The 16,659-nt window shown below is 41.3% G+C and overlaps 1 protein-coding gene across 1 annotated transcript; it reads right to left on the reverse strand.

Annotated features, from left to right (window-relative positions):
* Window positions 1-159: 159 nt before the first annotated feature.
* LOC122327621 (interferon-induced protein 44-like) lies at window positions 160-3,595 on the reverse strand. The gene is made up of 8 exons (XM_043223053.1): window positions 3,493-3,595; window positions 2,033-2,543; window positions 1,841-1,895; window positions 1,568-1,763; window positions 1,328-1,480; window positions 1,072-1,243; window positions 882-982; window positions 160-799 (listed from the first exon to the last, which is right to left on the reverse strand). Exons 2-8 carry the CDS (start codon window positions 2,541-2,543, stop codon window positions 614-616), a joined length of 1,374 nt encoding a protein of 457 aa, XP_043078988.1. The 5' UTR covers window positions 3,493-3,595; the 3' UTR covers window positions 160-613.
* Window positions 3,596-16,659: the final 13,064 nt, after the last annotated feature.

Below are 16,659 nucleotides of genomic sequence, written 5' to 3' on the forward strand. Positions count from 1 at the left end.
TGCTGAAAAAAAGCCTTCGAATTGATCTGCATGCCTCAGACCCCTCAATCATTACATTATGTCATTTTGGTGGCTTTCATCGCACATGAAAACAACAAGCAAAACAACAACTGCTTAAGTAATGTAAATAGGTGACATTAAATTAGTAATTAAAGGAAATGAAGTTTATAACAATTTTATTGTAGATACGTTTTGCTTCATATTGTACAACTAATAATCAGCCGAGTGTTATTTTAATTTTTGCAGGAATAAAAATCGAATGCATTACACTGATGTAATTTTGAAAAAAAAAATGGTTGGTTGTTGGCCACAGTTGGGCCCTATACCAGCATCATTTAATTGGTTAATTACATTAATTCTGATGCAGAGAGTTATTGTGATATATACGGGCTGTTATTGTACAGCTAAAATAATTGGAAAATGACACTCATCACTGCACAATCAATTTATAAACCACACCCACTTTTGTGTTAAAATTAAGGTGGGTAGCAGATTTTTTAAGCAAATATTGTTTATATTTTCACCGAGTTGACATAATTGGCAAAACAAATGTACAAAATAGTCAAACTATTAGTCTTCTTATAGAGCATAAAGTCACAGGAGCTTAAAAAAATTATTTAGTGTTGTCCTCCACAGGACGAATATCATCAAAATAGTCGTCTGCGAAGCGAAGCATCTGCTGTAGAGCGGAGAGCAGCAGGACGTCACAGTTGAGCTCCAGCTCCAGCTCCTGACTGTAGTTCTTCACCGGTAACACACAAGACACCGGCACACCCAACCGAGAGCTCACCTCCTGAACCTGCAGAACCAGCACAAAACAACACCTCACTCACTCTGAGTCCTGTATCTACAGACCGTCTGATCATGTGACCACCTCTCACCTTTGACTTGATGTAGGAGCTGACGTAGAGGCTTTGAAGGTCCTTCTCCACTAGAGGACAGGCTTCATCTACTTTGGTCATGAGGACGATCTGAGCGATGCCTGAAATTGTTTTAAGGTGCGCCACATGAGGCTCTATGTACAGCTTACTTCGTATTAATCAAAAGATTGGTCTAAATATTTTCACTCACCCAGTGAGTTAATTTTTCGGCGTATGGAAGCAAGTTTCTCCTCGAGTTTATCAGACATGAGGGAGATTTTGGTGGCGTCGATCACGTAGACCACACAGTGGATCTTCTCCTGCAGAGATGCAGGTCTGGAGGCTTTTTGATCATCAGGTTGAAACGGTGCCATGGGGTTGAACTGAATTGAGAATCATTTAAAATCTATCAATTTTACTGATAAATATACATTTGCAAGCCCCAAAACATGAACCTGTGCTCTTACTTTATAGCGGTCTGGTACGTGACCTTGAAGAATGCTGCTGATGTCCTCAATATCCAGTCCTGCACCTGATTGCTCCTCGAGTCCCATGGTGTCACACAACACAAATGGCAATGGCTTTCCTCCACGACCATCATTCACTGGATATGTGCGAAACTACCCAAAAACAGGGGTCATTGTGGAACAATTGCTTTATGATACAAACTGAAGCCTTGAAGTCTTGAAGTCCTGCTGAATCTGTACCTGTACAGTGAGACTAGTTCCTGCAGATCCTGACATGGCTTTGTTGGTCACATGACCAGTGAAGATGGAGTTGATGGAGTTGAAGAAACTGGATTTTCCAGCTCCTACAGGACCGATCGTTAGGATTCTAACCTTGCTCACAGACTTCATCAGGGGTTTATGATTCCTGATCATTTCCATAATCTCTTCTTTTCGTCTACAACACAGATCACAGTTTTATTACTTTGAACTAGCACAGAAAATTAGCTAAAGAGAGATAAAGTAGAAACGCACTCAGGTGTCCATAGAAAATTCCTCCATGGTTTCTCCTCAATGCTGACTTCAGGCTCTGGGAATTGTTGAACAAATATAGAATATTTTCATGACACTAAAAAAGCTAATTATTTTAAAGAATCAGAAATCAATATGCATATAAATTTGTGTGTAAAATACAAGAAGTGGTAATAAAGCTGATGAGTGACTTACGCTGTTCGACTTTATACACCTCACATTCACTCAGCTGAGTGTCATTGCCATACATTGATGAGGTATTTATGTTGAATGCATTCCCTCCTTGATGATACAAAACTGGTTGGTTGTTGTAGCAAAAGTACAGCTGTTGGCCAAAGCTGGGCCCTTTAGCATCATCATAACGTGCCTTATATCCACTGTTCACCTTGGTGTAGATAGAGGTTCCACTTGTAAGACTGAAAAGGAAGGCTTCCTCATCTGTAATTTCCTGGCCACTTCGTGCATACTCCACACTAGTGTATCCACCAAAGACGTAGCCTGATCGGTTGTAGGCTACAAGTAAAGTAGGACCCTGACGGTCACATCTCTGGTGGAAGGCAGAAGCTTGATATCCATGAACTGAAGCTTTGTAGAGAAGGGTCAGATCCGCATCCCCTAGCGAAGCACAAAGCTGTTCTCTTTGCACTTCTGCTAAATTGGAAGTGAGGGTAGCTGGGCTGACCTTTTTAACTTTGGCTTTTTGCATCTGTGCCAAAAAAAAGAAAAGAAAATAATCAATAATTATAGTATAATCTTAAAAGTGTGTTATGTTCTGTTCAGGTGTGATTTAAGTGCATAAATATTCTTTTATGTGTTGTTTCTGAATGTGACCTTTTAAGGGGTGGAAGTTGTTCTAAAGAATGCATCAATATCTGAAGAAAATACTATACTCTTAAAAGAAGCCGTGAGAGAAAGCCAATGTCAGTGGAATAGGGAAGTGAAAGGTGGTATATGTATATACCTAAAATAAAGTTGTTTCTGTGAGTTATTAAAGGGACTAGGAGAAAAGAAATAGTGATGATGAGATTAAAAATAGGACACAGTAAACTGTTATATAGGTGACCCTGGGCCACAAAACCAGTCATAAAATGGTCAAAATTATCTTTACATTGATGTATAGTATGTTATGCTAAGTACACCTATTTGGAAATCTGGAATCTGATATTAAACATATTAAGAAATAATACATTTAGAGCCATAAAATGTATTGCCACATACTGGGGGAAAGTGCCTTTATATCCTAAATACGTCAAGATAGTCTTAGCACTTATTTTGACCTTGCAATAAATTGATCATGTAATTTGTTTTTACTTAAAATGTAAGCAAAGCCTTTAATATACACATTCGGTCATTAAAACACTATTAAACACTACAAACATTAAATTCTTAACGCACAATTTCTGGATTTGACTTTGAGCCTTTAAGCAGCCTGTAATGTTATAACTTATGAACTTGTTACACGTCATTGCAGATAAACACTGGAAATAAACAGTAAACACTGCAGAATAAACACCGAAAACTCATTTATTTAAATTGTTACAATGTTCGATTCATGCTATTCAATAACCTTTTGCTGGAAGATAAACACTAGATAAACAACTTTTACATTAAAAAAAAGTAAATTAGAGTTATTGTTGATTATATTTGTTACTTACGTTTAGTAGAACGAGACGCTTCGAAACAAGGAAGTCAGTTCAAGTTTAACAGAGCAGCTTTGAGGTTTTGGTGGGTGGGTCCTACTGTTATAAAACATCTCAATAAAAGCATTTATCTCATGGAGATTTTTTTTTCTACTACAGTGGCCTTGACTCTAAACCACAAAGAATTTAAAGGTACAGTAAGCTAATAAAATAAAAGAGTGTAATAGTAGTATCTTTGTACTTTAACATTCTCAATTTAATAAACTACCTTTCTGTAATTTAACATATATATTAAAATAAATACATATATATGTATATAAATTAAATGTAAGTAATGGTTTTAGAAGCAACAAAAATGCAACATCCTTTATTGAAGGGTTACTTCTCCCCAAACCTGTAAAAGCTTTGTTTTTGTCTTCGCATACAGAAAGTATTCTGGTTGCTTCATAACATTACGGTTGAATCACTGATGGCAGATGGACTATTCTGACGATGTCTTTCAATCCTTTCTTGACACTGACAGTATTTTTTACTCCGCAGTCAATGGGACAGTCGCAAACCTCCTGTTTTTATGCAAAATATTTTTAATTATGTTACGAGGACGAACAAAGCTTCTAGAGACTTAAGGGGTAAGCGATTAACGACAAACGTTTCGCTTTGGCGTGGAGTATCCCTTTAAGAGTGGGTGCTGAGCCCATTGAGCCGGCTGCTCTGTATGCAATCATCTATATCTTGAACTTGATGCAAGCCACAACCAGTAAAGAGACGTGTGATATGGGCCCTTTTGCAGAGCAGGTGATTATTCATGCTCTGTAACCTCCATAAACGTAGCATTCCCTAAATTCCAGTCCAACAGTCAAGAGGGGCAGCAAACACTAGCCTCATTGTTTATTGTGTAAATGTTTCATGTTCAAAAATAAAATTTGTCCTCTGAATTACTTATAAATTAAATTAATATTAAATTAAAATATGCAAACACTATACTGGCCCCTTACAAATGTAATTACATTCAATGTATTATAGTATTAATAAATCTAATAAAACATTGTATTTATTTAGCAGTAAGATATATATATAAGCCCTAAATCATATCTCGTGGTCGTGTCTGGGATGAGAAAAAATGCGTTTTACCAAAATTCGCTCGACCCCTTGGCTCACGCCGATAGATATTGTTAAAGCCCCGTCACGTGGTTCATTTCTATATTGCAAGTATGTCGTATACAGCGTTTACCCAAGAAAAAAGCACTTTCATTAGAAAATAGTCATTATTGTTTTTAGTTTTGAAAAGCACTCTTCTAAGTCACCATTCACCAAACCACTCAAGTTATAGTTCTAGTTGCTTAATTGGCCTAATGGCCAGTCTCTCAGAAAACTTGATACGTTTCACTTGAAGCTCAAGTAAATTAGGAATATTTCAGTGTTCTATTGAAAAACAGAGACAGACATTCTTCATACTTTTAGTTATCGATTTATTATGCATACAGATTACGAGATCTGGCACACACAAGTATGCACTTTCTTATGCGCTGCTCTTCAAGTCCGCACTGATGTGCTGAGCTTCACTCTTCTGATGAGTAATATTCTTCATCATCATCGAAAGCGCTCGGGTCTTCATCGGTCTCGGATGACGCAGCCTCACTGTCTTCAAACGCCTGGCATATGACTGCGCTCAAGTCGATCATCACAGGCTTCACTAGATGTATTTCAGTAGTGTGGCTCTGGATCGTGTCGCTTTTTGGCCTCGCCTGGTTCTTCTGGGAGCAGACTTGTCATAGGCCACTTCTTGGGTATATCCGAGTACAAGACCCGATATTCACGGGAGGAACTTTGGGAGGTAACACGTCCCACCACTCGGGCCTCTTTTTGAAGAAGGCTTTAAGATTTTTCCATTTCAGCAGGCTCTTTTCGCCACGGAAACGGATTTGGGTCTTCGTTTTCTCCTAACCTCTTCTCTCCAGTCAGCTTGATAGCCTGGCAGTATGACGAACTCTCTTTTGAAGGAAGTCCTCGTTCCTTTGGAACCTCCCGTACCACTCATCAAACTGCTCACGCTTTTCTTTTATCAGTCTTTTCCACATTTCGCCTTTTGTTTTAATGTATCAGAGTAAATCACCACAGAACAACTCAAACTCTCCACGAGAGACTGGAGATTTTCGTCGCTTCTAAATGCTGCTGAAAGTTCTAAAAATGACGTCGTCTTATTGTGGCGTCAAAGGGACTCGCCGACGTAACCCTGGCAACGTCTAAATCAGCGCGCGAGCGATGCGCTTTGACTCTGGCGATATACTCTCTTTAGGACATATAGAAATCCTGGCCAGGACGCGGCCGGGGGGAAATGGCTCTTACGGTCACCCTAAATCGTTAAATTCCCGAGTAAAACGCGGTCGGTAATTTGAACGGGTGCCGGTGGTTTAACAACTCCCTGTTCCCGACGTCCTTTCAGAGCGGTTTCTCTGCCCTTGACCACCGTTATAGCCTGCATTCGGGGCCGCGCTTTCTGCGCCACTCGACGTTTTACTTGCGACGCTCAAAGCAGACTCGTGTGGAGGCAGGTATTCAAGACCTTTGTTTTGAAATGTGTTTTGGAGAAACCGAGACGGAAGTGAAGAGCGCGAAGGAGAAAATCCGAGACAGAAAAAACTAAGTAAAGAAAGAAAGCCCAATTCTCGCGGTTTATGTGCTTCTAAGTGGACGGCGAGTTTCGAGGTGAGCTGACGAGGAGCTGGACCGAGCTTGTGCTGCTGCTGTGGACATTTTCACGGGAGTGAGGATTGCGTTGAAGCTGATCTGTGAGCCAGTGTGATGCAAGAGAGGGCGTCCACCATTACGTCCTGAGAGAGTGTTTTTGACTCCGTCTCAAAAGAGCTTTGATTTTGTTCACCTACAGTTTTCTTCCGGGAGAATACACGGACAGTAGTTTTGAGGACGAAGCTGTTTTCTGAACGAGTCATTTCTCCCAATTTTCGGGACTATTCTTCGTGGGCGCGAACGACACTGTAGACTTTTGGACTTCATAGCTGACTTTTTGGGGCCTTTCTACAGTGTTTTTGTTTCGATGCTTTCAAAATAAGCTTTTGTCGGACATCTGAGCGAACTTACTGAATTGTGATCTGAACCTGCTCGTGAACAGAACTGTATTCATTCATTCTTTTGTTTACAGGAGATTTTTTCTGCCTACTGGACTACTGCCTACTTTTTTTTCTTTTTTGCTGATTTTTTTCTGAACTACTCTTTCTTGTTGTTGTTTTTTGAGAAGAAAAGACTTGACGTTAACACGTTTTCAGTAACTGCAAAGATTCCCCTGCCATATGTGGGCACTCCAGCACCAGCCCAGTTCTGTGGTGAAAGAATAACATTGAGTTGTGATTGTACTCGGGGACCTTGATTGTCGTGTAAAAGTGTTCCAGTGAGTTGTAAAAATCTAAACATTTGGTTTAAGTCAATATCGTTTGAACTTTTGAGGAAACTGTTTTCTTGATTTTGAACGTACTGCTGTAATTGTCACCACGAGTTAAATTCGTTGTTGTGCATTCTGTTGCTAAAGTCACAAGTGAATCGTTTATTTGGGTTACTTTATTGTTACTTTTGGTATTTTCCCGTACATCTTTAAAACACTGCAAATAAAGTCACACTTTTGTTATCTTGGAGTAGGGGCAGTCCTCCTGTCTTGTGGGCTGATAGAGGGAAAGAAGGACGAGTATTACTACGTTTAGAGAGCCACCGTGTGCATTGTTAACTTCCAGAGCTTAAATCCTCATCAGTCGTGGCCACAAAAGACACCTTGGCAAGGCAGGTAAAAACAAGATCAATTTAACATCATCGTACCCCCTATACACTGTGGTGAAGTTTCCCGCTACATAACGTTACTCATGTTACGTGCTGTGAGTGACGTAGTGGAGGGTATAAGCAGTTACACGGAGTATATGCACTTCTTTATCAGTCGGCTCTGCGTCCACCTACTTCTCGCCTCATTCATCAGTGTCCTGCATTGGCCTCATCACGATAGTTCACCGTAAATGGCGAATCAAATCGCATGTTAATAAATGTAAATATTCCCTAAACACACCCAGTAAAGAAATCACGTGACTACAAGAGCGGGTCTGAGACAGGAGCGCATGTCAGGGGAGTGATAATATAACATTTCATCAGGGACCATTAACTTGAATCATGCATCATAAGGAAAGCAGTGCCTTAAAATGAGAAGAATAAAAATAAACCGGTAAACTTTCCGGAAGTTGTTTTTTCAGTTCACGGATGTCTTTAAACAGTAGCCTTAAGGTCAAAACACCAGTGTTTTATAGCGGACGCTGCTAAAGCCTAAAGAGGGTGTTTTTTCTCGTATATTAGCCCGTCAAGCCAGTAGGTTTAGGGATCTTTTTGCGTCTCCTCGTGGTCCTGTGTGATAGCGTCGCACACAGCAAAAAGTCCAGTGTTAAATGAACTCCCACAGAGTTGATTTCAACACTTTTTTGGAGTTTATATAGCTCTACACTCTGTGGAGTTAAATCAACACTTTTAAAATAGTTAACTATTTAACCCTACACCAGAGTTCCTAATTTCACTCCAAAAACAGAGTTAAAATAACAGTAAAAGAGAAACGGAAAAGCAACGCTGTTCAGAGCTGCACGTTTAAGGTGGGTTACATTTAGTCTCAAGAGCAACAAAATATTAAATAAACAGCAGCACACGAAATAATTTCCCTTAACTTGTTTAATTCTTACTTGCAGTGCAATTTAAAGTCAAAACTTTGCAAAAAAAACAAAAAACTTCCTCCAAAGCATCGACTTGAGATGGGCTTGCAACTAGATCATTTAAGGAACATCCAACAGTTGAAGTCTGAGCAACGAGTTGAACGCTGCTCCCTTCAATGCAATCCAGCTTCACGCACTTCTGCTGTTGGTCGCACTTTATCTGGACCAACATTTTACCTGGAACACGCAAAAGAGTTTGACGTTGTAAATAGGTGTAAATGAAAAAGTACTGAATGGATGGACGCACAACACCGTTCACGCATTAATATCACAATGTACAGATGTGCAATAACATTAGTCAGGTTGCTTTATCTATGGAGGTATACTTTATCTACAGTGCCGATCATTTAACCACAAGGTGTTTTAAGAAAAATCCGTAATTGGCAATAGAAAAGAAAAAGTACAATAAACAAGGCTTTGTAAAAGAAAATTCTCTATTTTGATGAAATCAGGGCCACACTGTAATAATCTGATTCCTTGTTTTTATTAAATTGAAATGAGCGAGCATAGCAATAATATAATATATCCTGGTTCTAATATAACCAGGCTGCGTCGCTACTTCCACATTTTAAGATAACGTTGATGTGCAGCGCTTCACGGCACGAATAGTGTACATTTTACTGTTGACTTTGCACCAAATTACAAACGCTTAAGTATGATTTAAGTATAACTTGCCTTTTAAACCAGCTCGAAGATAATGGCGCCATTTGAACTGAGTGGGCGGAGTCTATGTACATCTTTACGGAGTTGTTTTAACACTGCTAATCAACTCTGTGAAGTAACTCCAGCACCAGACGCCCTTTTTACTCTGAATGTGTTCAAATGACTCGGTCTTATTTCGGTGTTAAACATTTCCGAGTTGACTTTAACACCGAAATTTCAACTGTCCAATGTTTGCCCTGCAGCTTGACTAGTGCTTCATCAGAGGTGTCGAACCACAGAGCCCTACAGAGTTTAGTTTCAACCCTGCTCCGACACACAAACCATGTAACATCTGAACTCTGAGCTTCACACCCTTCACTTAATTGTATTAAAATGCTCTAAACAATTGAATTTCTTTATTTTAGTTATTTTTGCACTGTACTGTATATGCATACTATATAAATGGTATGAGGGAGTATTTATTATTATTATTATTATTATTATTATTATTATATTATTATTATTATTTGGTATCAGATAGAGATCATCATTTTCCTACGTATAATTAAACTAAATAGCTTGTCTAGAGGTTCTGACAAAATGTTTCTCGTTGCAGTCTATGTATTTTTAACATTTTAATTATTTATGGCAATATCTGCACCACTGTTGTGGCTAATATTAATTTCATAGTAATCTATAGTCAGTGAAGTCAAGTAGCTGAAGTAACGGGAAGTGAAAATGTGCAAACACTATGCTGGCCCGTTAAACTTGATACGCTTTCACTTGAAGCTCAAGTAAATTAGGAATATTTCAGTGTTCTATTGAAAAACAGAGACAGACATTCTTCATACTTTTAGTTATCGATTTATTATGCATACAGATTACGAGATCTGGCACACACAAGTATGCACTTTCTTATGCGCTGCTCTTCAAGTCCGCACTGATGTGCTGAGCTTCACTCTTCTGATGAGTAATATTCTTCATCATCATCGAAAGCGCTCGGGTCTTCATCGGTCTCGGATGACGCAGCCTCACTGTCTTCAAACGCCTGGCATATGACTGCGCTCAAGTCGATCATCACAGGCTTCACTAGATGTATTTCAGTAGTGTGGCTCTGGATCGTGTCGTTTTTGGCCTCGCCTGGTTCTTCTGGGAGCAGACTTGTCATAGGCCACTTCTTGGGTATATCCGAGTACAAGACCCGATATTCGCGGGAGGAACTTTGGGAGGTAACACGTCCCACCACTCGGGCCTCTTTTTGAAGAAGGCTTTAAGATTTTTCCATTTCAGCAGGCTCTTTTCGCCACGGAAACGGATTTGGGTCTTCGTTTTCTCCCTAATCTCTTCTCTCCAGTCAGCTTGATAGCCTGGCAGTATGACGAACTCTTTTTGAAGGAAGTCCTCGTTCCTTTGGAACCTCCCGTACCACTCATCAAACTGCTCACGCTTTTCTTTTATCAGTCTTTTCCACATTTCGCCTTTTGTTCAGTCTATCCGAGTAAATCACCACAGAACAACTCAAACTCTCCACGAGAGACTGGGGATTTTCGTCGCTTCTAAATGCTGCGGAAAGTTCTAAAAATGACATCGTCTTATTGTGGCGTCAAAGGGACTCGCCGACGTAACCCTGGCAACGTCTAAATCAGCGTGCGATGCCTTTGACTCTGGAGGTCTGCATTCCAGCAGCTTTCCCGCGGAAAAACGCAGGACCAGATTTCGTGCGGCGGGATTAGAGTGACCATACGTGCCATTTTGTCCTGACGCGTCTTTGCCAGGATTTCTGTATTGCTTTCGTTCGAGGTGCCTCGAGAGCATTTAAAAACAAACGCACACACACTTATTCTGGTGTGTGTTTACATCCTCCGCAGCGCGCGTGTGAGCCTGGCTTTACAAAAACTCGTCGATCTGATCACAGAGACTGAGCAGCAACACCCGGACTCTGTTTTAATCATTCTCGGGGACTTTAATAAAGCCAATCTCTCAGGTGAACTGCCAAAATTCAGACAGCACGTTACCTGTCCAACCAGAGACAGTAACATACTGTATCACTGCTACACAGTAATAAAGGATGCGTATCACTTTGTCCAACGAGCTGCCTTGGGACTTTCTGATCACTGTTTGGTCCATCTCATACCGACCTACAGGCAAAAGCTGAAATCAGCTAAACCTGTACTTAGGACTGTAAAAAGATGGACTAACGAAGGAGAGCGGGACTTACACACCTGCCTCTTTTTCACTGATTGGACTGTCTTTGAAGCTGCTGCCACGGATCTGGACGAGCTCACAGAAACAGTAACATCATATATCAGTTTCTGTGAGGACACATGCATTCCCACCAGGACTTATTCCACTTATAACAACGACAAACCATGGTTCACTGCTCCGCCAATCCAAAGAAGAAGCTCGCAGGATAGGGGACAGAGTCTTATATAAACAGGCCAAGTACACACTAGAAAAGGAGATCAGAGTGGCAAAGAGGAATTATTCTGAAAAGCTTTGCACTCAGTTCTCCTCTAGTGACACAGCTTCTGTGTGGAAAGGTCTGAAAGACATCACCAATTACAAGGCACCGTCCCCCAGCACTGTGGCAAATCAACAACTGGTAGACGACCTGAACGAGTTTTACTGCAGGTTTGAAAAGAAACCATTCTCACCTCCTGCAATCCCCCTCTCCCCCACACCTGCCCTTCAACTTAGCGAAGATGACGTGTGCCAGGTCTTCCGGAAAAACAAAAGAAGAAAGGCACCAGGCCCAGACGGTGTGACTCCAGCCTGTCTGAAAACCTGTGCTGACCAACCATCTTCACACAGATCTTCAACAGATCACTGGAGCTGTGTGTAGTGCCTTCATGCTTCAAACGCTCCACCATCATCCCCATCCCAAAGAAACCCCAAAATTACTAGACTTAATGATTTCAGAGCCGTGGCTTTAACGTCTGTGGTCATGAAATCATTTGAAAAACTGGTCTTGGGTTATCTGAAGGACTTTACAGGACCCTTACTGGACCCCCTGCAGTTTGCCTACAGAGCAAACAGGTCAGTGGATGATGCGGTCAATATGGGACTGCATTACGTTCTGCAACACCTAGACAGACCAGGGACTTATGTGAGGATCCTGTTTGTGGCCTTCACCTCGGCCTTCGACACCATCATCCCAAACCTCCTCCTCCACCACAAATTAACCCAGCTCTCTGTGCCCACCTCCGTATGTCAGTGGATCAGCAGCTTCCTGACAGACAGCAGGTAGTGAGGCTGGGAAAGTTCTCAGCCAGCACCCGTACAACCAGCACTGGAGTTGCTCTCAGGGTCGTGTCCTCTCCCGCTGCTCTTCTCCCTCTCTACACCAATGACTGCACCTCTAAAGACGCCTCTGTCAAACTCCTGAAGTTTGCAGATTTTACAGATAACTCGTTTACAGATAACTCGTGTCTGTGTGTCCACACACTTCAGGCTTCCCCCTATGCCAGCATGTGACCGAGGCATGATTTTAATGGAGGAGTCCCATGACATATACATGACTAGTTTCACATTGATTAGACTTGATAAATCCATATTTTGACTGAATGGAAATCTTCTACAGAGGTCACAGAGCTGGCTGAATGGTGCAGTCTAAACAACTTGGAGCTCAACACGCTCAAAACGGTGGAGATGATAGTGGACTTCAGGAGGAACTCCCCCCCTGCACTCCCCCCACTCACCATCATGGGCAGCACGGTGGTAACAGTGGAGTCATTCAGGTTCCTGGGCACCACCATCTCCCAGGATCTGAAGTGGGACGCTCACGTTGACTCCATTGTGAAAAAGGCCCAGCAAAGATTGTACTTCCTTCGTCAGCTGAGGAAGTTCAACCTGCCACAGGAACTGCTAAAACAGTTCTACTCTGCCGTCATAGAATCCATCCTCTGCACTTCTATGACTGTCTGGTTCAGTTCAGCTACCAATTCTGACCTCAGAAGACTACAGAGGGTAGTCAGGACTGCTGAGAGAATCACCGGTACAACTCTCCCCACTCTCCGAGAACTGTACTTATCCAGAATGAACAAAAGGGCTAAGAAAATCACTCTGGACCCCTCACATCCAGCACACTCCATCTTTGAACTGTTGCCGTCTGGTTGACGCTACAGAGCGCTAAGTAGCAGGACAGCCAGACACAGGAACAGTTTCTTCCACCAGGCAGGCCATGTCATGAACACCTGAGAACACTTATTTATTTAACATACGGACTGATTTACACTTCAATTTGCACATAACACTGCACAAAACACAAATCCTGCTTACACTTGAATGTCTACAGTATGTATTGTATTTTTGCTATTTTGTACTTTTTATATTTTGGATATTTGTATATAATTCTTTTTATTATCTGTCTTGTCTTTTTATCCTGTTGCACTGTAGAGCTTCTGCCACTAAAACGAATTCCTCGTATGTGTAAACACACCTGGCAATAAAGTTGATTCTGATTCTGAGGATGTTCTGGAACTCATGTGACTACAAGAGTGGGTCTGAGACAGGAGTGCATGTCAGGGGAGTGATAAAATAACATTTCATCAATGACTATTAACTTGAATCATGCATTATAACGAAAGCAGTACCTTAAAATGAAAAAAAAAACAGTAAACTTTCCGGAAGTTGTTTTTCCAGTTCATGGATCCATTAAACCAGTGGTTCCCAACCTTTTTAACTCACAGCCCACACAACCAAACACATATGTTTCCGCGGCCCACTGCAAAAAAATTTCTCGCTGCTATATTTTCTTCTTTTAGGTTTATTTTGAGTCTTTTCTGTGTCCTGCTTACTTGTAGATGAAGTATTTTCCCTTTTCAGCGATCCTGTTGTCAACCATTTATCCATGTTTACATCTGTTTTGGCATGTATGCAGCAAAAATATGTTACATAGCCTAAATCGGCGGGTTGTTTTTAAACCAATCAACGACCTGGAATAGTGAACGCATAGTAACAGTTTATTATTATTTTTTGTTATTTAATTAATTATGATATTTAATTATTACTACACATTTTTACGTACATTAGCAATATTATTATTTCTATTGATAATAACTGGCGGCCCCCCCTGCAATACCGTTGCGGCCCACAGGTTGAAAACCACTGCATTAAACGAATGTCTTTAAACAGTAGCCTTAATGTCAAAACACCAGTGTTTTATAGCGGACGCTGCTAAAGCCTGAGGGAGTTTTTTTCTCTCTCGTATATTAGCCCGGTCAAGCCAGTAGGTTTAGTGATCTTTTGGCGGCTCCTTGTGGTCCTGTGATATCGCAGCTTGACTAGTGCTTCATCAGAGGTGTCGAACCACAGAGCCCTACAGAGTTTAGTTTTAACCCTACTCCGACACACAAACCATGTAACATCTGAACTCTGAGCTTCACACCCTTGACTTAATTGTATTAAAATGCTCTAAACAAGTATTATTATTATTATTATTAATATTATTATTTGGTATCAGATACAGATCGTCATTTTCCTACGTATAATTAAACTAAATAGCTTGTCTAGAGGTTCTGACAAAATGTTTCTCGTTGCAGTCTATGTATTTTTTAACATTTTAATTATTTATGGCAATATCTGCACCACTGTTGTGGCTAATATTAATTTCATAGTAATCTATAGTCAGTGAAGTCAAGTAGCTGAAGTAACGGGAAGTGAAAATGTGCAAACACTATACTGGCCCGTTACAAATGTTATTCCCATCAATGAATCATAATATGGTATTAATAAATCTAACAAAACGTATTTATTTAGCAGTAAGATATATATATAAGCCCTAAATCATATCACGTGGTCGTGTCTGGGATGAGACAAAATGCGTTTTACCAAAATTCGCCACGACCCTTGGCTCACGCCGATAGATATTGTTAAAGCCCCGTCACGTGGTTCATTTCTATATTGCAAGTACGTCGTATACAGCGTTTACCCAAGAAAAAAGCACTTTCATTAGAAAATAGTCATTATTGTATCGTTTTAATATTATCGACTTGTCTGTTGCTCTGTGTCTGCACCGGAAGCTCTGCTTTCTAATACCTGATTCAAAGAGGCTGATTTCTTTTTGGCCTTCAGGACAGTTTTGAAAAGCACTCTTCTAAGTCACCATTCACCAAACCACTCAAGTTATAGTTCTAGTTGCTTAATTGGCCTAATGGCCAGTCTCTCAGAAAACTTGATACGTTTCACTTGAAGCTCAAGTAAATTAGGAATATTTCAGTGTTCTATTGAAAAACAGAGACAGACATTCTTCATACTTTTAGTTATCGATTTATTATGCATACAGATTACGAGATCTGGCACACACAAGTATGCACTTTCTTATGCGCTGCTCTTCAAGTCCGCACTGATGTGCTGAGCTTCACTCTTCTGATGAGTAATATTCTTCATCATCATCGAAAGCGCTCGGGTCTTCATCGGTCTCGGATGACGCAGCCTCACTGTCTTCAAACGCCTGGCATATGACTGCGCTCAAGTCGATCATCACAGGCTTCACTAGATGTATTTCAGTAGTGTGGCTCTGGATCGTGTCGTTTTTGGCCTCGCCTGGTTCTTCTGGGAGCAGACTTGTCATAGGCCACTTCTTGGGTATATCCGAGTACAAGACCCGATATTCACGGGGAGGAACTTTGGGAGGTAACACGTCCCACCACTCGGGCCTCTTTTTGAAGAAGGCTTTAAGATTTTTCCATTTCAGCAGGCTCTTTTCGCCACGGAAACGGATTTGGGTCTTCGTTTTCTCCCTAATCTCTTCTCTCCAGTCAGCTTGATAGCCTGGCAGTATGACGAACTCTTTTTGTAGGAAGTCCTCGTTCCTTTGGAACCTCCCGTACCACTCATCAAACTGCTCACGCTTTTCTTTTATCAGTCTTTTCCACATTTCGCCTTTTGTTTTAATGTATCAGAGTAAATCACCACAGAACAACTCAAACTCTCCACGAGAGACTGGAGATTTTCGTCGCTTCTAAATGCTGCTGAAAGTTCTAAAAATGACGTCGTCTTATTGTGGCGTCAAAGGGACTCGCCGACGTAACCCTGGCAACGTCTAAATCAGCGCGCGTGAGCGATGCCTTTGACTCTGGCGATATACTCTCTTTAGGACATATAGAAATCCTGGCCAGGACGCGGCCGGGGGGAAATGGCTCTTACGGTCACCCTAAATCGTTAAATTCCCGAGTAAAACGCGGTCGGTAATTTGAACGGGTGCCGGTGGTTTAACAATTCCCTGTTCCCGACGTCCTTTCAGAGCGGTTTCTCTGCCCTTGACCACCGTTATAGCCTGCATTCGGGGCCGCGCTTTCTGCGCCACTCGACGTTTTACTTGCGACGCTCAAAGCAGACTCGTGTGGAGGCAGGTATTCGAAGACCTTTGTTTTGAAATGTGTTTTGGAGAAACCGAGACGGAAGTGAAGAGCGCGAAGGAGAAAATCCGAGACAGAAAAAACTAAGTAAAAGAAAGAAAGCCCAATTCTCGCGGTTTATGTGCTTCTAAGTGGACGGCGAGTTTCGAGGTGAGCTGACGAGGAGCTGGACCGAGCTTGTGCTGCTGCTGTGGACATTTTCACGGGAGTGAGGATTGCGTTGAAGCTGATCTGTGAGCCAGTGTGATGCAAGAGAGGGCGTCCACCATTACGTCCTGAGAGAGTGTTTTGACTCCGTCTCAAAAGAGCTTTGATTTTGTTCACCTACAGTTTTCTTCCGGGAGAATACACGGACAGTAGTTTTGAGGACGAAGCTGTTTTCTGAACGAGTCATTTCTCCCAATTTTCGGGACTATTCTTCGTGGACGCGA

Source organism: Puntigrus tetrazona, chromosome 22 (genome assembly GCF_018831695.1).
Source record: "Puntigrus tetrazona isolate hp1 chromosome 22, ASM1883169v1, whole genome shotgun sequence".
Taxonomy (NCBI): Eukaryota; Metazoa; Chordata; class Actinopteri; order Cypriniformes; family Cyprinidae; genus Puntigrus; species Puntigrus tetrazona.